Source organism: Lepeophtheirus salmonis, chromosome 12 (assembly GCF_016086655.4).
Source record: "Lepeophtheirus salmonis chromosome 12, UVic_Lsal_1.4, whole genome shotgun sequence".
In the NCBI taxonomy this organism is placed as follows: domain Eukaryota; kingdom Metazoa; phylum Arthropoda; class Copepoda; order Siphonostomatoida; family Caligidae; genus Lepeophtheirus; species Lepeophtheirus salmonis.
This window is the reverse complement of record NC_052142.2, coordinates 10,343,777-10,367,213: the sequence shown is the minus strand read 5'-3', so window position 1 is coordinate 10,367,213 and position 23,437 is coordinate 10,343,777. Positions and strand designations below refer to the sequence as shown.

The following is a 23,437-nucleotide window of genomic DNA, read 5'->3' as shown; positions in this document are numbered from 1 at the left end:
ATTTTGAAGAAGATTCTATTGAAATATTCTTGAAGACCTTAGACAATTTATCCAAAACCAACGTAAAATCAACTCAAACAATTGTTTTAGAAAAGATTAACACATATAATCAAGCATGTTTATCCCGGATTATACAAATTAGTAGGGCTTCTAATACCATAAAAGATACACTCATTCTAGAATTCGAGTCACTAAGGAAACATAATGCAGATTTACACGAAAAAGTGAAAATCTTTCTATCGGAAATTAGATTCTTAAAATCCAAATCCAATTTTAAGGAAGCAATGAAAGGAAAACTGGAAAAAAGATATACTAAATCTCAATTAAAAAACTCATTATCAGTGGGAAGAGGTTTGGAAAATGGAATGAGGGGGATTTTGTTGAAGGACTGATACTGAAGTATCTTTCCTCAAAAGCCTACCGTTACAACCAATCTAGTAGTCTACTTCCGGTTCCTAGTGTAACAACCCTCAAACGGTGGATCCGAAATTTTAAAAAAGCTCCTGGAATCCAATCAAATATTATTAAAATTATCGCTCAACAAATCAAATCGAACGAAACTCCAAATGGAAACTTTGCTGTCTTGTGCTTTTATGAGATGAAGCTCCAACCAATATAAAAAATGGACTGTGGATGTGCGATGGAGTAAATTTTGATATGCAAAAGGGTATTCTCCAAAGCAGCATGAATGTGATTGGCATACTGAAACAAATTAAGAGAAATAAAAATGTTCACGTGGTGTTCCCTAAGTCATCTGCTTTGAAGCCCTATCAAAAAAGGCATAAGTATTTCATCAAAATCTTTGATATCATTGTATCAATATATAAATAATGAAATTGGCCTTCCATACATATTGACATCTCATTTAAATCAAGATTGTCTTGAAAACTTTTTTTCAAGAATAATATATATTGGACAAACCCACTCTCATTGTTATGCAGTAGAGGCCATGGATCAATTTCGGATACTCTTCATAAGTGGGTCAGAAAAAAATGGTTGTTGAGAATTCTCCCATCAGATCTGAAGAAAGCCAATGTTTTGTTTCTATGTTTCAACAAATTACAGGTTGTAGGATCACCAATGCACTAATGTATCTCCTTTGAGGTCCTATTTTGAGTGAAGTAGATTCAAAAGATAACATCGATTTTTATCAAGACTTTGATTCGATAATTTATCCTCAAATCATTAAAGGTGAGATTGAGGAAGATATAAATAATGATGAAAATACAAGGAATAACTATCTAATGATTTACATCTTTCTAAAATCTGTGAAAATGAAGGGTTTATTTATGTTGCTGGATATGTGGCCAAATCGTTACATCAAAATTTCCCACTCTGGTGTGTAATACTTCCGGCATCCAAGCTCCTCCAAGTCCATGGCTTAAAGCATTGTCAAGAGGGGGACTGCTTCAACCATCGGCATCTTGTTTGGAAATTTTGCAAAAAAATAGAGAAGCATTTCGTTAAGTTTCATGGGATTTTTTTGATACCGAAACTATGTGATGAATCAACTCATCACCATAATTGTGGAAAAGTATCCTAAGGAAGAATATGAAGTTATAAAAAATTTAATCACCCTCGTACATTCATTAGATTAAAGGATATTAAGTTTGTAAACAAAAGTAGTATAAAAAGAAAAATAGCAAGTAACGGGAGAAAAACTGCTCATTTCATTAGTTAAAATATAGAGACGGAAATTATATATATATATTTTTTAAGCTAATTATTTCATTATAAACAATAAACTTTCGAAATGTGAGTGCCTGTGTTCTAGCTAAGTCTAAAAACCTTGTCAAGCAATTCCTCAGAAATTGGATGGTCAACATTTTTTTCAAGTTAAAAGAAATCTTCTTGAAAACAAATGTAATGCTATTGGGAGCGAAGTTTTCTTCTTGTGTCAAATCCACACAGTGAATATAAGAACTGTTTGACTGTGGATGAATTTCAATAAAGTATTCGTTTTAACATGCTTAAGTTTAATTAAATCATTACATAGCAATGCATATTACGATTTTTTTTTTTAAATTCATGATTCATAGTATGTGCAATTATGTTGGACTTTATCACAATGACCTATTCTTTAATGCCGGGAGTGACGAAATAGCATGATTTTTTGTTAGATTGAATTTCACAAATTCTCCAAGGGGACTTCATCTAGTATCTTCTATTGGATGAAGAATACTTATGATAATTTATAGCCATCCTAACAAACAACAGTCAATACAAATAACTTATAAGTAATTACAATATATATTAATTGAATATATTCTTCTTCCATGGAATTATAGATTTGATGATGACAAGGCTCAAGAGTTAACACAGAATAGCTAATAAGTAATAACTAAAAAGCCTTTAATTCAATTTTCCCAATGGATTTGAGTGAAATCCGACAATTTTCTTCGTTCCTTGCTGTAGTCCACTATGGCGAAGTGCTCATCTGTAGAAACTTATACTTAGCTTCATATGGTTCACTACGGCGAGGAAGATCCTCAATGGGCTTGAATGTATTTTAATAAAATGAAGACCTTGTCAAATTGTAGAACCAAGAATGTAGATTGTCTCTTTTTTTATACGATGGAAAATGTAAACAAAACACGCAACTAATAATACACTATGACATCACTAATAAAATAGTGGTGGGAGTCAAACATCACTCATAAATACGTTATCGTATAACCTTGTATATATGATTGTACGCTCCTTCCTGCATTCAGTGCAAGGTAATAACCTCTGAGTGCGTTATCCACTGAGCTAAGTCACTCCATTGGAAACTATAGTACAATGCATTTGTATTGACAAACTCCGAGGTTTGTTATCATTCACTCACGGGAAGATTTATTTTTACTGTTACCACAAAATTTTCTTCTTTCACTTTTTTTTTTTTTTTTTTTTCACACAGTTCAAATATAAACGAACGAACTGAAATATTTGAGAAAGTGAACGAAATAACGGAAGGATGTACATTGGTCGAAGCCTTTGGTGTACGTAAGGATAAACATTTTGTAGAGTGCAATGAGTAAGAGGGAGCAAAAGTTTTGGTTCTATTGAATTAATACTCTGGTTAACATCAGTTTATATTTTTTTAATTTTTGATTTAGGGTAATAAAAAGTATTACTTTCATAGGGGGTAGCAATGTTAATAAAAATACAAGGTTAGGCTTCCTAGATTTTTCAATCTGATGTATTGTACTAACTGCTGGGCATGACAGGCATATTTTGACAAAAAACGCAATTACGTTATAGTCTATGACGTAACTATTGCTAGATTTTTCAATTTAATTTATCGTACCGACTGCTAGGCAAGAAAAACATGTTTTGACATAATGCACAACAACTCATCTACAATGACATCAGTATTAAAATCGTTATGAAAGTCAAACATCAGTCGTACACGCGTTATGATATAACCTTTTATTTCTAATACCCTAGGGTGATAGAGCTTTCTATAATTATAACAGTAGTAGTTAAGAGAATATTGAAAAGAGTCATCGATATACCGCGTGGTTTTTTAATCTCTCCTCTTTACCATGTGAACTTACGGGGTTTTTTTTATAACCGCCTCCTATCTAAAAGAGTAGGCAGATTTTGAGGGATTGCCAGCTCTCCATGATCCTCAAGATTTATAATACCAACATAAAACATATATATGTACCTAGTATATAAATAAAAATTATTGGGGCTCCTTGGTTTAAATATCCATTTATGCCTAAAACTGTTTATTTTTGTGAAAGAAAAATCAATAATAATCTGCAAGAATCGTAGACAATTTTACACCCTCTCCACTCTCTATATATTAATATTCGGCTTTAATATTTTTTTTTTTAGTTTTTACTTTGGATATTGTCAATAATTACGGAATATCTTATATGATTGAAGAAGAGAGGAGGGAAAAAATTGGTTTTGAAAATAATTTTTTTATTCAATCTTAACAATGAGGGAAGAATATTTATAAATATGTCTAATGGGGTAGGACTTAAAGACCAACATATTGGTCATTAGGACCGTTGAATGTTAAAAATTATCCAACCGATAAAAAAAGACTGAAAGAAGCGGGGAAAAAAATTCCTAGGACCAATCCAACACTTAAGGGAGGGCTGGGCAGTCGGCATTGGAGATGAGTGAGAACTAGTGATCGATGGGACACGGATATGAATAATTTATGGTGTTTATGAATTAGAAATGGCGTCATCATAAATCTTTAATATTGAGTACGAAGAAATCCCGATCTGTGGATATTTTTTATACTTTGGGAACTAGAAGTAAATACTGTCATTACTCTTCCTCTTCTTCATCGACTATCACTACGTGATCCTCCTCTTTCTCATTCATCAATCGACAATCATTAATGTCATCATCCCCTTGTCTCTTCCTTTCCTCTTTCGACAATTCAAAGAGGAAGTAAAAAATAAGCAAGTTTTTGTAGGGTTCTCACTCCCTTCTCCAGGATCAATTTCTCTCCCCTGCTTTTAGTTCAGCTCTACAATAATGGAGACGAAGATCATCATCATTCATAGGATCATTATGGGACTCGAAATAGATATTTGTGATTATATGTGTGAGCCAACTCGTTTCTTTGTAACCATTAACCCTCTTCCTATTACTGAGAAGATTTTGGATCCTACCGAATGGAAGAAAAATAAGGTTTTAAGGCCCTATTAACATCCTTTTTAGTGTTTTCAACTATTAATGACTATAAAAATACTAAACAAAATTAATAAAGATGTTATTTATATAACAAAATAGATTTAAACATTTAAAACAAGTTTGGGAGAAGACAATTTTACTAGACATTTGCAAGGTTTCCATGAAAGATGTAAACTTTCTGTAATGAGTACATATGCTTCGCTCCTAAATTTCCTTGCTTTTTCGAAGTCAAAATGCAAAAAAAAAAAATATATATATATATAAATGAAGATATAATATTAAGTATTCAAAGTTATATCGATGGTATACATTGATTGGTGCAAGAAATACAAGGTTTTGTTTATAGCAGAACTATTGAAGCTATCAATTCTGGATCCAAATCGTCGTTGATATTCTTCTATTATGATATCAGAGTATTTTCTTTGGCAAACAATTTCAACTCCTATATCACATCAGTGAGTTTATGCTGATAGTGATAACTCTTTCTCGAAAAACTCAGCGACCTTAATATAGAAGATAACGTAGATATATGTTGTAGTCAATATATATTCTTTTGTCAATCCCTTGTATTATGTAAATCTAAAAAAACTGGTTTTCTATTAATCCAGGAGTCAGCAAGGTCATTCCAACCAATTAGGCATCAGTTTGGTGTTTTTCATCTTACTCTCATAAAAGTTCTTCCACAAGGACATTAGTGTCCTTGTGAACTACATTAAATGAAATACATTTTCTGTTTTGGAGTAAAATTTGACATTTTGAATCCCATATGAGGACAATGAACTTATCTGCCCATTGTTTGGGGAAGAAACAAGGCCTTTTTAAGACTAACTGCAGTTAAAAAACATACTTCCTTAATTTTTACGAGTAACAAACATTAATGGCATTATTAGAAGTTCAAAGCATCACAACAGTAATAAACAATAACTTTTGATTAACTAAATAAGAAGGCAAGCTTTAGAGATTTCGTAGGTAGGTATCATTGATATAGTATAGTAATTCATCAATAAAATATCTTAAAAATTCATTATGTAATTAATGGTTCAATTTTTAATAGAGTCCAATATATATTTCCTTTGAATATGTGTTTTTGTTCTTATGGGTTGGCAATTTCCTGCCACTCGTAAATGGGATATCTATCGACTGATGTTGGTGAGGTGAAGACACTATGCAACAGGTTTTAAAATATTCTAGAGCTTTAAGGGCCTTGGTGAAGACGAATTTTAAAATTTCTTACTGGTATAGCAGATTACCACAATTTAAAATCTACTTGGGATGTATTTATTTCAAATATCCTCTTAACGGTATTGGTAAAATATTTAACACAGAGCTTTTAGCAATTGTCAGGTACTGCAAATTCTAAGATAATGTCTTCTAATCCACTTTAAAGGAATTACATAAAAGCTGTCTCACCAATTCCCTTACTAGGATTATTTATTACGGAATAATGCTCCAGAAAAAGTCTTAGCAATATATCATACCATTTTCGATTGTATCCTGGATAAAATAACCCATTATAATCTCTAAAAGTGGGGAGTTAAGAGGGATTATCATTGGCACAGCTGCTAATAATACAGTAGTTAGGGTCAAACAGATGTATTCTTGCGTTTTAGGTTTGTCCTAAGAAATTAGGTTAACTTTTCATGTTTCTATGTTATCATTACATGCCTGGCTATCGATTTAACAAAGGCAGCATTAATTTGTAATTAAAAAATAATATCATTATAAATGATCACTTGGTGGAATTATCTCCATCTTTAGTGGCAGCACATAGGATTATTTGGAAAGGTACACCGTCATTTTCATCCCTTTCCACCATTGATGTGGGGCGACAGAATTCTAAAAAGAAATTTTATTTTAAAAACCTCGTGGAACCAAAACAGTTAGAATGGTTAGTCTTATAAAGGGGCATTATCTCCTTTCACACTTTGAGCAACGACTCGTTCGAATGGTTAGTCTTATAGAGGGACATTATCTCCTTTCATGCTTTATGCAACGATTCAATGTTCAACTGTGGGATTTATTTATCCACTAAAGAGAGCTGCAGACAATTACATGATGCCCATTTCATGGCATTTGAGAATGTCTTTTGCATTAAATTATAAAAAGGAAGCTGACAAAATTTGCAACAAGTTTTTAAAAATATTGGGCCTACCCATGTCGTGATAGAAGAAAATCATGGGTTCAATTTTAAAAGTAAAAGATGGAAAGCGATTCACTTCGCAACTTCAAATATCGTCAGGATGTATATTCTTCAATGCTACTTGCAAGGACTATGGAAAATTGTTTAATACAGTTATTTGCGGACTGTCCTTCACTACATACACTGAAAAAATTCATATTGCTTAACATAGGAGGAATAAGTGATACATTCGTGACTGCTATTCTTTTACTCGGGCTCACTTCAAATATGTCGACTAATCCTACAAAATAGGGCCATAGAGTTGGCCCTCTCGAGCTGTAGAAAGGATAGCAGAGAAGCTGACAGAAGGTGTCCCTATCCAAAACGAAGAATTTAGAGCTATTTTTATTTCAACTGCTGCAAGATACTCTGTATTTGCCATTAAAATTCCGGATTCTTCTAATATAGCGTGAAAGTAGACGGGGGATTTGATACGTTACTACCCATATTGTTCAAAAGACAATATTACGTTTCTTCGCCGTCTAATACACATCCACAGACGGGTTAAAAAGTTTAGTACATCCAATGCTTATTCGTTGTCTTTTTGTCTCCATCCTATGTTGTTTTTTTAAGTTGTATGATTTTGATAATTCTTATTCATTTGTTTTCTGCCTGATCATTTTACTAATTTTGTTTGAAGATTTTTATGGAATGTGATAAATTACTACAGAGTATTTTAATTATCGTTTTACTCACTGTGCTAATTAACTGTTCTAATGACTTTAGTTTAGGGGCTTAATTGTAAACTAAAATGTTTATTTATAGATGTTTTTATATATGTAACTTCTCTAAACGAATGAAGTCTTTATGTGAAAAAAAAATGTATATATATAGAAAATTTCAATTAAAGAAAAAAAGACAAATATACACATTCGATTCCTTGGGTGAGGTCAAACAAGACTTTTTCGTGCATAACCAAAAAAAATGATTATATCTTATGAATAAAAAATTATTGTTTATCTTAATTTAAAGATTTTTACTTATATTTTTATACTTAAGTCAATTATTTTTAAACTTATCGTTTTGTGTAAATGTACATTCTATAAAAAAATCATTCTTATCCATTTTTTAATAAGAATAATTTCCTGAGTTATATTATTTTTATAACAAGGAAAAACTCAATATCTAAATTACAAGAAACAAGTAAATCTGCAGAGGGGGCGAGGGTATATATTTGGTAAGCATAGGAAGGAAAAAAGAAAAACTTGAAACCATTTTTGAGACACACTACAAATATTGTTGACATGGCGAAATATTAATTTCATTTTACTTATATAGAAGAGGCAATTATTGAATTCAGAATTTATTTTTCTCAGATCATGGTTAAGTATATATTCTATAATAAGTTAAAGGAAATAAAATATATAAATTTTGAATCAATTTGTGTTCCTTCTTTCCAACTTATTTGGAAAAAAGCTCTTTAGTTTAAGATTCATTTATGGAAAGGTACTCACATCTTTATAACTGATAAGACGATTCAGGCAATCATTCTTGATTTAATGTAGTTTTCTAACATGACATCGTAAAGATTTAGAGCTGAAGCTAATTATGTAGTAATGTCCGGCGATATTACTCCTTATTAAGAGCATCAAAAAAGATTTTCCCCCTGTTATTTATGCTTGTATAACAACATACTATTCTCATGAATGCTATACACAATTGATAATTATAGTCCTACACCAAATGCAACTACCCCCGTTGTTGTGACCATTTAAGCAGTTGTTTTTGCATTTTTATGAGTTTTCTGAACACCATTTCTTGGAGCTTATCCTTAAGTGACAAAAAATTAATATTTATTGACTATGTAATATGGGAAAACCTAATGATCATACCAAAGTCTTTAAGGGAAAAAACTAGTTGCGAACCATCCAAAGCTACTACCTCCGTTGTTGTGACCATTTAAGCAGTTGTTTTTGCCTTTTATGAGTTTTCTGAACACCATTTCTTGGAGCTTATCAACCATAGTGTTGCGTCTTGACGAGGGAGAGACGCAAGCTTATTTATAATAGGAGAGATCCAGGATGACCGTGAGAAATGAGAGGAAGAAGGACGTGGAGGAATGAAACTACAGCGTTTATACGCTCATGTGTATTCTAAATATACTCTAATATATTTACAAAATACGATACTATTTATAACACGTAAACACAGTACTTATAATACATAGACGAATATACAAGAAGATAAAAACCAGAAAGGACATATTAAATACATAACATCACCCCCCAAGCACCAAATCCATGGCGGTGCTTAAACAGGTTCCTCTCCATGAACAGCAGCCTATAAATCCGCTCCATCCATGTCCAGGCGAGGACCAAACATTTTTCCTTGTATTGCAAAAGTTTATCTCCATAGACGTGCCGTGCTCTCAGCACGCGCACCGGAGAAATGAGGACAATACTCCTCATAAAGGTTTTAAGGACCCGAGCACCCTGCTCGTCCCTGGGAGAAATAACACTCACCCTTGTTGAGGTTTTAAGGACCCGAGCACCCTGCTCGTCCCTGGGAGAAACAACACTCACCCTTGTTGAGGTTTTAAGGACCCGAGCACCCTGCTCGTCCCTGGGAGACATCTTGCTCGATGTACCCATATCCAACTCGGGATGATCCACAAGAGAGACCGTTCCACATCCATCAACCAATGATGTGAACGGGAGAGTAGGAACAGTAGAGAACCAAAAGTGCGTAGGAATAAATCCATTGTTAATTATGTGGTCCCTGACCCAGACACACACACTTCACTTCTTGAAAGTGACCAAGGTTCTCTTCCTTCCTCCACGAGGCCCAAACATAGGCACAGTCCATATTGCTCCGCCTTCCGTAGACGAACGAGCGTTCTCCCCATCGACGAAAAAGGGCTACCCAACTCCAACAGGGCTAGCTTCGCCGACGATCCCACAACAGGGAGGTCACGTAATCCTGATCCCATCCTCGTCGCCAATGTTGCGTCTTGACAAACGAGAGAGTCAAACTTCTTTATAAGGTGGAGATATCCAGGATGACCGGGAGAGATGAGAGGAAGAAATGGCGTGGAGGAATGAAACTGCACTGTGTTTATATCATGTGTCTTCTAAATCTACTCTAATATATTTACAAAAGACGATACTATTTATAACACGTAAACACAGTACTTATAATACATAGACGAATATACAAGAAGATAAAAACCAGAAAGGACATATTAAATACATAACACATAGCTAATGCTTAAGTGACAAAAAGTAATATTTATTGACTATGTAATATAGGAAAACCTAATGATCATACGCAAGTCTTTAACGGAAGAAACTAGTGTCAGACAAACTAGTTGCGAAACATCCAAAGCTACTACCCCCGTTGTTGTGACCATTTAAGCAGTTGTTTTTGCCTTTTATGAGTTGTGTATCACAATTCTTTATATTTTTAGCTAAAATAGAATCATATTTTATGATTACATTTAAAAAAAATGAATACTTACTGTTAGATAGTACAAAATTCAGAGTTCCATTTCGAAATCGGTAAATATTTTATACTTTTTACTGATAACTTTGATCGTAATTTGGTGTGGATGACTCTAAAATTGCTGAAAGTTATCTCAACTTCACAATTTACAATGGGGGTATTTCTATAAATTGAATCTTCAACACAGGCTAGGTCTTGCAATTCATTGTAAACTGGATTTTCTGATAGGAAATTGGTCAATTTAGATATGAATGGATTTAGCTTAATATCATTTCGTAGCAGTTCAACGATAGTAATAATGGCAAGTAAGGGTAATCGTTTTTCTAAGCTGTGATGCCCCCAGAAACTTGATTGAGATTATTATGAATGGTTTAATTCTGGACGGGAGACTAAAAGCACATTTATATCGACAAATACGACAAGCCATCTATTTCTCGGCCGGTAAGTATTTCCGAATTCTTGGGCCTCCATTTTTAGAAATCCAGACAGAAGGCGACGTTATTTTAGGCGTTTTATTCAGTTCTCTATCGACTATCATCATCTAATATTATATTAATATTGAATAATATAGGCGGGAATGATAACGTTCTTGATACAAGAAGATGTATACTATTTAAACAATGATGCCATGCGTATTTATTCCTTCCTCCTCGCACGCTTTTCTATTCTTACCAAAATTATCACCCATACATATAAGCCCTTGTCATTTAGTCCTCTTAAACCTTCTCATATACTCTGAATCCCTTCATTTTTTTGTTTCTTTTCGCCGGCATGTTTTGGTAATATTTTTTTTTCTTCTGATCATCCATGAAGCTTTTCAGATATCACTTTAATTTCTTACTTTGTAGTCGTTTAGCATTATGTGTAAACGGATTTCAAAATTTATAAATCCTCATGAAAAAAAAAAAGTTCATGTTGGCAACTTTTGAATATTAATTATCTCCTTACAGATTTCACTATAAAAGTTATAGCGATTTTGCTTACTAAAACGCTTGAATTTCCAAAAAAAAGAGAAATATTTAATAAAAGTAATAATATCTTGCAGCTTATACTTTTTTTTAAATGTATGGTCAAGAGGATTATGAAAATTTTCACATTCCTAAACATGATATATTGTATCTAAAGAACTATTTCATCAATTTTTCACACACCTAATACTATCATACAGGGGTACCATTTTCCTATTTTAATTGAAGATTATCTATTGTCATATGTCCATTACATTTTAGTATCATGAGTTTTCACAATCATCTTTTATTTTTTCCAAAAAAAAATTATATGTCGATATAGTAATATAAAATAGTGAAGAAAATAAAAAGATAGCTAGAACCGTAGGACTAAATGACTAATTGGTCCTAAAGACCATTGAATGGTTAAAAAGATAGGACCTTTCAGAAAATTATACTCAAAAGAAGGGGGGGGGGGAGATTGATTAGGAAATCAGTCCTAATAACTATCCAACACTAGTCATTAACGATACAAAATATTTTCAAATATAATAATTTTTATAGCACAAAAAAAACCTATTCAATTATCTTTTGATACTATATGTATATTTTTTTAATTTAAATTGTATAATGTATATTTTCAATTCGTTGATTTAGTATCATATTTCCATTTATTATTATTTGATGTGTAGATATTAATGCAATTTCATTTTCTATAGATATATCAGACACAAACTTTTCACCATCAACTTCATCTGGGCCTACTCACTTTAGCACAGGTGATTTTGGATCTTATGAAGCTGCCAGCCGTGCTATATACTCAACATCTTCCGAATCAACCTCGTACAGAAGTGAATCTGAAATATATAACTCATCAGGACAAAATTTTGTAACATTTTCAACAAGCAAAAAAGATTTTTAATTAATTTGTTTTTATAAGGTACAACGAGGTTCTGTTTCTGAGGTTCAATATGTGCAATACAATCCATACAAGTCAGGTTCAAGTACTCTTTCCGGAGCAAACCAAATTGCTTCCCCAGATTCAGGTATAGGTGAATCTACGAATATAACAGGAGCAAGTAAGACAAATGTTCTTAGTCTTACAATACACGTATTAGATCGTCCTTTGAATGATTTTGGAAAAATAAAAAACATAATTGTAGTTATTTTTAGGAATCTATTTATCATTTACTATTAGTTTCATTGCACTAAGGTTGCATTATAAACATTTGTTACTATATTTGTATAAAATATGACCTACCCGTTTGTAAATTTAATTGGTATGTAAAAAAAAAAAAACTGAAAATAAACTTGGTAACTCTTACCATTTGAAGAATTTTTAGAGAAGAAGCAGTTAAGCCGTCATTGTGGGTTATTAAATTATCTGCAAGTGACTAGAAGAGGAAGGAAATAAACACATTTTACTCCGTATCTAGCAAGGGCATAGACAGGAACTACTCCGATATCGATCCTCAATTCTATTGGAGTCCAACAAGGACTTGCACTTATAACTTCCTAACAGTGTTATTCTCCGTCTTTAATGAGCAAATGCACTAGCGATTACTCAATACTCAATGTTATCTCTTCAAGAATTAAAAAATAATGATGGCATACTAAAAAAATGAAAAAAACACTGCTCAAATTGCCAAATACATAGGTCATATTTTCTACAACTATATTTATACTTTTTCAAATAACACCCTTTAATAAGGAATATATAATTTGGATATAAACATTTGAAGAGATTATTTAAGCCAATTTATAGTGTCATGAAATAAATAGAACTTGTTCAAATAAATCCTAAATCACTCTTGGATATCTATAAGGGGGTTCACACATTGATGACGCAAGAAAAATATTATCATACCTTTTTGTTTCTCTTCATTTTTATTTACTTATAATTAGAGATGTGAAGTATGTCATAATAAATATGATAACTCTGAGAGACATCAAACTAACTTTTATCATGTATATTCTGAAATAAGGAAGAGAATGAAGAATTGTGAATATTTTGCTCCTCCAACAACCAAAGCAACTTTTATTTATAACGAGTACACCGTTAGGGCAACGAAGTAAGAAGTCATTCCCAATCCCCAAAGTGTTTTTTTGTGGCATTTTCACTTTCGAAATTAAAATATATTTATTTAATAGATGTGTCTTTCAAGACACTTTAAAAATAATGATGACAGCATGTAAAAAGATGTATAATTCAGCTTCAGAATGAAAAAAACTATGCCAAAAAAAATAAATAATATCGTATGGACACCCCTGTCATTGCTTACTAATATGTTTGAAATTTCAAAATAGGGAGAAATGATAGGGTACGAGCAAACAAATAATAAAATTTATGCAGCTAGATGACGCGTTATACTTGGGCCTTGTTCATATAATTGAAAAGAAGAAAAACTACGGTGAATGGTATCTACATAGGCAGTAATTACTAATGCTGCGAAACAGTAAAAGTGTTACAATATCGAAATAGTAGAGTTTAATTCCCTGATAACAAATGTGGTCTTCGTTTTTCTCTATTATACTCATGATCTTCAGAAAGAGGTTATAAAGTTGTTTTTTTTAATTTTTGGGTATTTTTAAGATTCAAAGCTTTTTTAACCGTTTTTTTGTTGAAGAAATGGATAAATGATAGAAATATTTTTCAATACCTAATGCTAAACAATTTTATAAAAATATTTATTATCTTTAAAACTTGAATGGTCTTTGTTTAAAGTTGTAAACGGGTTTTTTTTTTGTTTTTTTTCATAGGCTCAGAGCTCCAAAAAGAATAAATCCAAAAAGTTTAAAAATATCTTTTTTGAATTCAAAGTCTGAAATATAATTTATCAAAGCCTTCAATCAGAAAACCCTCTATATGTCTTAGTAATATTTCAAGGATACAGCTCATTTTTGAATTCATCTAATAAGATCAATTTATTTAATTATTAAAGGGCCGTATAGGAAGAAAAGAAGGTAAGAAAATGCTGGGGAAAAGAGGGAGGGGGATCTGAAACATTTTGTCGTAAAAGTTGAAATAATTAATTAAATGTGGGACTTTATTAAAGGGGGCATACACAATTTGTCAGATTCAAAATTGTCTCCAATTGCGATGAATTTTCCCAATTTGGCTTCGGAATCAGATCAGAAATCTGGACTACTGAGTCATTAAAATAAGGATTTTATTATATGATTCGAGAATCTCAATCAGAAGTAATTTTCTCCCATGAGTCCTAGCACCTCGTTTTACGAGTTCTCGTTTAAGTTCCATAATTATCCAACCAGAATAATTTTTATCGATAATATATCAAGTTATGGATAACTTCTGTTTTATTTCTAATAGTAATACTTATTTAAGTCATTACTATTTACTTCTCCTGTAGTTTGAAAAGTAGAACTACTCATTTATATGACGTTTTTTAAAACAGTTGAAAATGAAAATATTGGCTAGATAAGAAAACTTGATGTACTATTCCTAAAATACTACTGATACGGTCTGAGAGAAACAGACCGGAGAAAGAGTTTTCAATAATGACTAGGGTACAAGCATACACTATCTGAATATATTTCTAAGGGACTAAAAGGTAAAATAGGAATGCACTCATTGAATAATAACAGATCAGTACAAGTAAAAAAGATAGGTAAAAGGTCATAAAAGTAAATAAAAGCAAAAGTGATACATAACACTTCACACATGACTATTAACAAGACATATAGCAACTTTCAGTTTAATTTAAGTGTTTCAATATTCTCAAAAAACGATTAACTTTGTCTTTCAATTGTCCTTTGCATCGATATAAACAATGATGGAGTACAATTTGTCATTAATGAATTTAATGTTAAATCTATTGTCTGTATCAAAAATTATTCAAACTATGTTTCTTAACTCAAGATGTATTTTTAGAAGTTCCACTTTTCGAAACATCTGCTTAATAGACATGATATTCAAAATCAGTATTTGAATTTTTAAACTAAAAAATTATATTATTAAGAGAATTCAATATGAATGTTCATGTTTCTTGAACTTTTTAAATATTATTTTTCTAGTACTGAAACGTTGCAGAGCATATACCTAAGAACAACTTTAAAAAAGTAACAGCTACAAAAAAATTAAATATATACTGAAATTTATTACAATTCTATTATAAAGCAATATTTAATTAAATAGTAATTACACTTTTATGATGAATATATTGTATTTATGATATATATATTCAGTTTACTAAGGTATTAGTATGACGTGTCATCTCTTGGGTCATTATGAATCACGTTGTTTACATCTTACAACCCATTAAAAACAGCCCTATTATTATGTAATATTACCAACGTAAAGTGTTGGGCAACAAAACATGGACTTTCGAGCCTCCTGGCCTTCATTATCTGTACCAGAAGGAGTTATCGTGTATGAGTAAAATCCCAAGTCTCACTTCACAGCCCTCCTGAGGGTCATGGCGGCCACAGAGAAGTCATCAGTGAGGTGATTCATCGATTTGGTAAAGTCCTTCTTGATTTTGTTCTCCAAGCTACACAGGAACTCCAGATCCACTTTAAATTGTGCCCCTTACTCCTTACTTTCTCCTAGATATATTCCGTATCATGCTTCATCTTGCCCGCCTTGAAAGCCAGGTTCCTGTATCACTTCACAATGTTACTAATCATCGCCACCTAAGCTTCAGCATCCAGGATATCTGAAATACGCTGCTTTTTGGCTCTTTGCTCACTCTTGATGACGAGATGACGAAAGATTTATTATGGTTTGTTTATTCCACAAAAGATGGCTGAACCAGAATAATAATAATAAAAAAAATTAACTTCCTATATAAATGAGAAAAGTAACATTAATTAACAGTCTACTTTTTGCTACCCAACACTGTATATATATATATTTTTTAAATTTACGCTGGAGAGGATTTTGACTGTTTTCACATCTCTAGTCATTGTCAACAACAAATAGTTGATAGAATGAAGTAGAGTAATCAAATAATGATTGCTATCATGCTCACTCACCTTAAGCAATCTCACGTCCCTAATTATAATATTTGACAGGTACTTTATACTTTTAGCTGTGTTAATCAATGTGTGAACCCGTCTTAAGATTGCCCACTTAAATAATGAATAAATATGAATTTATAAAAAAAACTCACTTTTAGGTCAAAATGAGAGCTTTGAATATCCACATGCAGATATTATCAATGATATGACAAATCGTAAACCCTGGCATGAATATGGAAGGCAAAGTGAAGAAAAAATTCATATTGATAAGATTTTTAGTCCTTATGGGTTTAGGTATTTTATATATTTTAGTAAAAGGCAATCAGTGTTAGGTTATAAAGTGATAAAAGGTAAGAATTTAGTTTTGTTTTCTCTATAATCACAGCACATGCACTCATTTAATAATTGCACTCCTTAGTTCACATCGAAACACTGGTTTCATTTTATTTTTATTAAGCAGCATAAAACATTTCAAATAATTAGTTATTGTTTTTTAAAGATATACCTTGGAAGCAGCATCATCTAGTTCAGTTCGTCGGGAGGATGACAAAATCACATATGTGAATAAAGGCCAATTCTATGGCATAACTTTAGAATATAGCCATGATCCAGAGCTTCCTCCACTTAAATCTCAAACAGTGAAATCTATAATAATGCTTGTATTTCGAGAAGGTAAATCAGCAGAAGAAGAGCTTAAAGCTTGGCAGTTTTGGCACGCTCGTCAACATTCTGTCAAACAAAGAATCCTTGATGCAGATACAAAGAATTCTGTAGGCCTTGTTGGTTGCATAGATGAAATTGCTCATAATGCTCTAGCTATATATTGGAACCCACTTGATAGTCCGGCAAAGGTGAATATTGCTGTTCAATGCCTGTCAACAGACTTTAGTACCCAAAAGGGTGTAAAAGGACTTCCTCTCCATTTACAAATTGACACTTTTGAAGATCCACGGGATAGTCACAGTGTACCAGTTTATAATCGAGGATACTATCAAATAAAGGTAAACAATTTATATTTATTAATACCAATAACTTAACATACAAAATTAATTATTTAAATGCATACTTCAAACATGGAATTAGTTCTTTGGAGGAACTTATACTTAATATTAAATGAACTTAACAGTGATAAAAAATTTGAAATTGGCATTGGTTCAGTTTAAAGCCAATTAACATCCTAACTTTTTGGTTTTTATATATTTTTGTACATTTCTCGAAATGGATGCGCACCGCCGGAACCCATGTAAATATTTTTATAAAATATGAGACATCTGAAATGTCATATCTCATACTCCTTCAAAAACACATATTATATTATAAATACAGAAGTTTTTTTGTCCACATATGAAACATTTTACAAATCATTTACCTGACACATAAATAGTGTCTGATATTTTGCTTTGATTCTAGGTCCTTATTTCCTTTTTTCAAGTATCGAAAGTGTATTATGTGCTTCACTTGTATTTATCAATTTATTAGTATTACTCAGAGAAACAGACAAATATTACTTTATTGATTTAGATATGTGCTCCCCTTTTCTGTTTTAATATACCTAAGCAACATATAACTGACCATGATTGGATTTATTTTTTAACATTAAAAAAAAAAAATATGAAGCAATGAGCTTCAGTACACATACTTATTGCTACATTGTTAGTTCTTAGATCAAATAATAACACACAAATATGAGGTATCCAGAAACATAACGACGAACTTTGTCTTTTTAATATGGATGTATGGTAATGTATATAATATGTATGGAGAATAAAAATAAAAAGACTGGGAATGTACGAGATTGTTGTTGTAATAAAGTTTCATTATTTAAAACGTTCTGCTTCTTCGCTTGGGATAATAGCGACGGAACGCAAAAATCTAGGGTATGATTAAGGACGTCAATATTGGAAAAATATAGTACACGCAAATAGTACACTTTTGAACATTTAGAAAAATACATGGCAATATTTTTATAATGGCATATCAGCTGCTCATGTTTGAATAATAATAATAATAATATGTCACTACTACTGACTTTTTATAATAACTATGAATATTATAAAACTACTTATTAAGTTATTACTAGGGGTGTATCGATACCAAAATATTAGCCAATTCCGAAATCATCTTTATGGACGATTCCGATTCCTTATTATGGACAAAGGAATTTGATAAACAAATAACGAAATTAGCTACTTATTTTAATGCATAACTTTTTATTAATCACAGATAGGAAAAAAATACATACATTTTTCAATCATAGTTAGTTGCCAATAAATTTAAATTTAAAAAAGTTAATTACTGTCTGTGCTCAGGAGTCAATTAATTTCTGGTAGGGGAGTTTGACGTCCCTACGCCCCTTTTGTTAGATACTTAAAGTCAACCTCCTCACCCCTCCCCCTCTGATATAATTTCAACTACCTCACTACTTAAAAAAATACTTGCAACATTAACAAAAGGTTTTTTTTTCTAACATTTTATTGGTTCGGCCCACACGAGATGAAATGGTCTGGAACGGTCTCCTGTTTTTAAATGGGTTTTATATACTTGCTCTAGAAATTGAAATATGTATAAACCAGTGTTCGAGTTCAGACTCGTCTCTTTTTTTAATAGAAATACTGATGATTCGAACTTGATACAGAAAATATGAACTCAACTTCAATTCTTTTATAAACATTATATATGTAAGCGCACTGCATATACAATATTATTCAACAAACATACAAAAAAAAAAATTTAGTGGAAAAGTTTTTTAATGGTTTCAAAGTAAACCGCTCAACCCAACTCCTACAGTTACAGACTTTTTGAACGACTATGGGGCCTAACCATGTGGTTATTTCTAAATGTTTACTTTAAGTAAATTTACATAAAAACTTGCAAGTTTGTACAACCTTTCAAGGTATTCAAAAGAATAATAACTGAAAAAGTAATTTTATAATATAAAAAGTCAGAAGGAGTAACGTATTATTATTATTGTTATTCAGATATAAACAGCTGATATGTCATTATAACCATAATATAACATTGCTCGAATTTTGCTCATTTATATAAGTTTGTATTGCTTTTTCTGGTTCTACCTCTAATAAGATACCATCAAAAATTTGAGAGATACAGAATCATTTTAAGGATTGCAAGAATAGACAGTTGAAGTTATATCTCAAGATAAGCTAGAATCTTTTTTAGCATGCTGTATCTATCACTTTAAGAAGACTCCGATTTCGGTTCCCACAGAGACACCGCTCGCTCTTTTTTATGTCGAGATGCCGTGAGAAGATAATTTGTAAACGAATTTTCCTAACTGAAATACGATATTCTTATATTCTTTATATAGTAAATTAACATAAAATTTCAAAATCTCACCCAGACATAAGTTTGCAAACTTCAAATACCTATATACCAGCTCGACCTAATTATCAGGATTAACTGTATGATATTACACGAAACTTCGTAAATACATGTCCCCTAAGACAGTGGTCCCCAAACTTTTTGTTCCTAAGGAACACCAAAATAAAATAAAAATTCTTAACACACATATTTTAATTAAAACAATCATTTGGATTATTATAAGGTATTTCAAATAATATATGCCTGTCACAAATCGTACAGCACACTTGAACTTACAGTATATATAGTTTAATTGTAATCATAAAGAGTAGTCAAATACAATAATACCTGCTAAAAAATGAGTCCTCCCTCCCCCCTTATTTTTCAATTGAGCATTAGTGCGCTAAGGATTTCTTGGGTGGTCCAATACTCTGTCATTATGTATGTATGAATCTTTGAACCAAATGAAGGCATAATTGATCGAAGAAATAAAAATCTAGTCAATGTAGATCTTGGAGTCATTTAGCACGTAGCAGCAAGCGTTTTTACAGGGTGTACAGTTTGTTGTACTCGAGTATGGATACAGGAACTATTTTGGGTTTTTTTCTGTTAGCGTGTACTCTAAAGACTAAAGTACTCATAAGTCATCATATCATATCAAATTATTTTCCTCAAACTCATTATTATTCTTTCATCCCTGAGGAGAGAACATATGTGAATTAATATAAGAATGGAATAGTTGCGTGTGAGTTTGCTCATGAAAAACGGAAAGTAACCCTGAGGATATCTTGGGTAGTTATTTTCTATAATATTAAAGCAAAATTTGTTTTTTAGCTCCACGAGAAAACATGATATCGAGCTTAAAAGAGAGAAATCCTAGTATGAACATTGTTGAGTTGGTTGTTTGTTTACTAGGCTCAAGATCTCTGACTTTATTTTGACCCTTTCCATGTTTGTTTAGTTTCCTCTTGTCCTATTGATATTATATATATTTCATGTACAATGTTATTTGAGTTTGTAGGTTATATTTATTCTCTGGCATAAATTTAATTAAGACCCTTAAAATAAAAACGAACTTAAACTAAAGCTAAAACAAATTGTTGATGACTCTTCATGGCGATATTTATATATGTAAATATTTGTAGATATAAGGAATAGTCGTGGAAAAAATTGCAAAAATTCAGTATTGTGAAATTTTCTTAAATAGTGGAGTGAAAGTAATTATTTTCTCTGAGGAGAAAAATGAATAGGAGATTAAAATACAAACAAATAATATTGACGATTTAAAAAAAATGTTATTAACTAAAATCAATGTTTTGGTTTATTTTTCCATGTAAACATTCCATTCATAAATAGATATTATGATGTGTATTCTGTTATTTTATATTAGGCTTCGAAATTATTTACCCAGCTTAGTTTTATGCCTGTTATGGTTCTTAATTGCAATATTATTATTATATTAATTGAGATAAGTTTCTCCAAATTTTGTGATAAAACATTTTGTCCATAATACCCTAGTACTATCTTCAGAAACAAAATATTACTGAATAAGTTATAAAGTTCTCACTTAATACATAGATTTCGATAAAATCCCAATCAAAAATTATGTCATAAATTAATTTGTACAATAGCATACGTTAAGCTATGAAAGAAAAACAAATCCTAAAAAAAGAAAGTTTAATAATATACTAAGTTAAAGCGGCTTATAATGATTAAAACAATTGCTATAGCTTTATTTGAAAAGTATTTAAATATTGTATTGAATTTTAAATGTGTTAAAATTATTTATCTAATAATATATCCATCTTTCATGTTGTTTCATTATAATAATGGAAAGTAAATAGATTAAGATTTTATAGTTCCTTAAAATATATACCCACAAAGTATACGCAGAAATATAAAGTTCAATTCCATCTATTCAGGTATTTTGTGACAAAGGCGCGGAAAGAAAAGCTCGAGATGAGGAAAGACGAGCAGCAAAACGTCGTATGTCAACAAACGGAAAAAGAAGGATGGAAGAAATGTATCATGCTGCAACTGAAAGATCTGAATTCTATTCAATGGCTGACTTAAGTAAACCACCAATACTATTTAGTCCTTCAGAAGATCCAGAAAAATCTTCTGTTACAGGACTTGAATTTGGTTCTGAATTACCTAGCTATTTTTCAACATCGCGAGCCAGCCCTCTTTCAGGAAGTGTAGGCACACCATCCATTCCTCAAAACTCATTAACTGGAGGAACATCCTCAGGGGGCCATTCACCATCCTCTATATCAACTACACACTTGCTCAATAAACTTAACGTTGTAGACGATCTTGGAGTTGAACATCAACCACCTAACCCAGGCCAATCGCCAAATTCAACAGTAAATGATTTTGAATTACATTCTTTTTTAATTCTTAGATTTGAATTTCTATATTTTTTAGTTGCTTGTTCTTCCACCTGAAAAAAGACCTAAACTCATACCTCCTCTTAGTGATAGAATCATGATATATGTGCGACAAGAAACAGAAGATGCATATACACCGCTTCATTTAATACCACCAACAGTTACAGGACTCATACGTGCCGTAGAAACTAAGTACAAAATAAATGCTAATAATATTCGATTTTTATATCGAAAATCCAAGGGTGGGATTTTAGCTAAAATTGATGACGATATGTTAAAATATTATTGTAATGAAGATGTATTTTTAATGCAAGTGAGGTTATTCAGATTTTAACTTTATTTGTAAAATTAACTTATTTCATATATAGGTTATGGTAACAGAAGGAGCTGGAGGTGAGGACCATATGGTTTATGATATTACACTCTCCGAATGCTGAATTTTGGTATCAAAATGAAGTAAACTCTTCGATTTAAAATATTAAATATCAAATTTGGAATGAAAACAATGTTGTAGATATATTTTATTTTCGCCATATTGTGATTTTGATTTATATATATATAATTGTATATGTATATGACATTTCCTTTACCAATATCAAAAAATGTAAACCATGTGTCAAAACACTGCAATAACATATTTTCTCTCATAGTTAATTTATTTTTATATAAAATTTCATATTTAAATAAAGCTATAATTATGTACCAGGAGTATTAATCATTTTCTTCGATAAATTTAGTAGACAATGAATTGAAGTAATTGATATTATAAAAAAAGTTGTAAAACCGAAATAATACCTTAACTCGTCTAAATTTACTATTTTTTAATCTATTCAAGCCTAATGTTTTTTTAAGTAGGTCAATGATAATATTTACAACTATTTAAATAGCCGAAAAAAGTCCTTCATTTTGCATGAAAATAAGTTGCTGTATAATAGGTATGAACTATTTAATAAATTTTGGTACATTTTTTTAGGGAGGCCTTTTTTTTTAAATTGGTAATCCAAAGATTGAATTTTCTTTTCCTTAGCAGTTGTCTTTATAATTTAATACGTGAGTAGTGAACATCCTTTCCTAATAAAATTAAATTATATTCTAAACCTGCTTGAACGTTCGTATGTAATCAAAAAAGACAAAGCGTAACCCTGAGGATTTGTTGCGGAGTTATAATTGTAAGTCCTCGTTGAACTCAAAGTATAATTTGGGATCGTATCCAATTAATTCTAGCAAATGTTAATATCCTTTTCTCCTTCCTCCATTGTCACAGCAGTATATATATGTATATTTTCATTTTTATTTGATGTTGTTTTTACCCTCTTTTCTGTTCTCTGTGTTAATCCTTGAATAAACTTGCTAGAAAGGAAATTACGTTAATAAATTGTGAGTTGTTTAAAAGGTCACTCGGGTAATCTTCCTGATTAAAACAGCAATTTTAGGTTGCGCGTGCTATGAAGTTGCATTTAAACGAAATGTAACCCAGAACCATGATGGAGCCGGGATACTTACTTTTCTGCATCCAAACGACTACTGCCTTGTTTTGC

General features: G+C 31.4%; 1 protein-coding gene across 17 annotated transcripts in view; it reads left to right on the top strand.

Annotated features, from left to right (window-relative positions):
• The window catches only part of LOC121127106 (protein grainyhead), a 37,857-nt gene extending 15,256 nt beyond the window's left edge, over positions 1-22,601 (top strand). For 8 of the 17 annotated variants that reach the window (XM_040722478.2, XM_071892050.1, XM_071892051.1 and 5 more), the window contains 7 exons: positions 11,931-12,100; positions 12,152-12,290; positions 16,350-16,485; positions 16,691-17,192; positions 21,432-21,875; positions 21,937-22,212; positions 22,268-22,601. In XM_040722478.2, coding sequence (XP_040578412.1) covers positions 11,931-12,100; positions 12,152-12,290; positions 16,350-16,485; positions 16,691-17,192; positions 21,432-21,875; positions 21,937-22,212; positions 22,268-22,336 — 1,736 coding nt within the window. In that variant the 3' untranslated portion in view covers positions 22,337-22,601. The remainder of the gene's footprint in view (positions 1-11,930; positions 12,101-12,151; positions 12,291-16,349; positions 16,486-16,690; positions 17,193-21,431; positions 21,876-21,936; positions 22,213-22,267) is intronic. The other 9 variants (XM_040722481.2, XM_071892054.1, XM_071892044.1 and 6 more) reach the window with 3 other exon arrangements.
• The last annotated feature ends 836 nt before the right edge of the window (positions 22,602-23,437 follow it).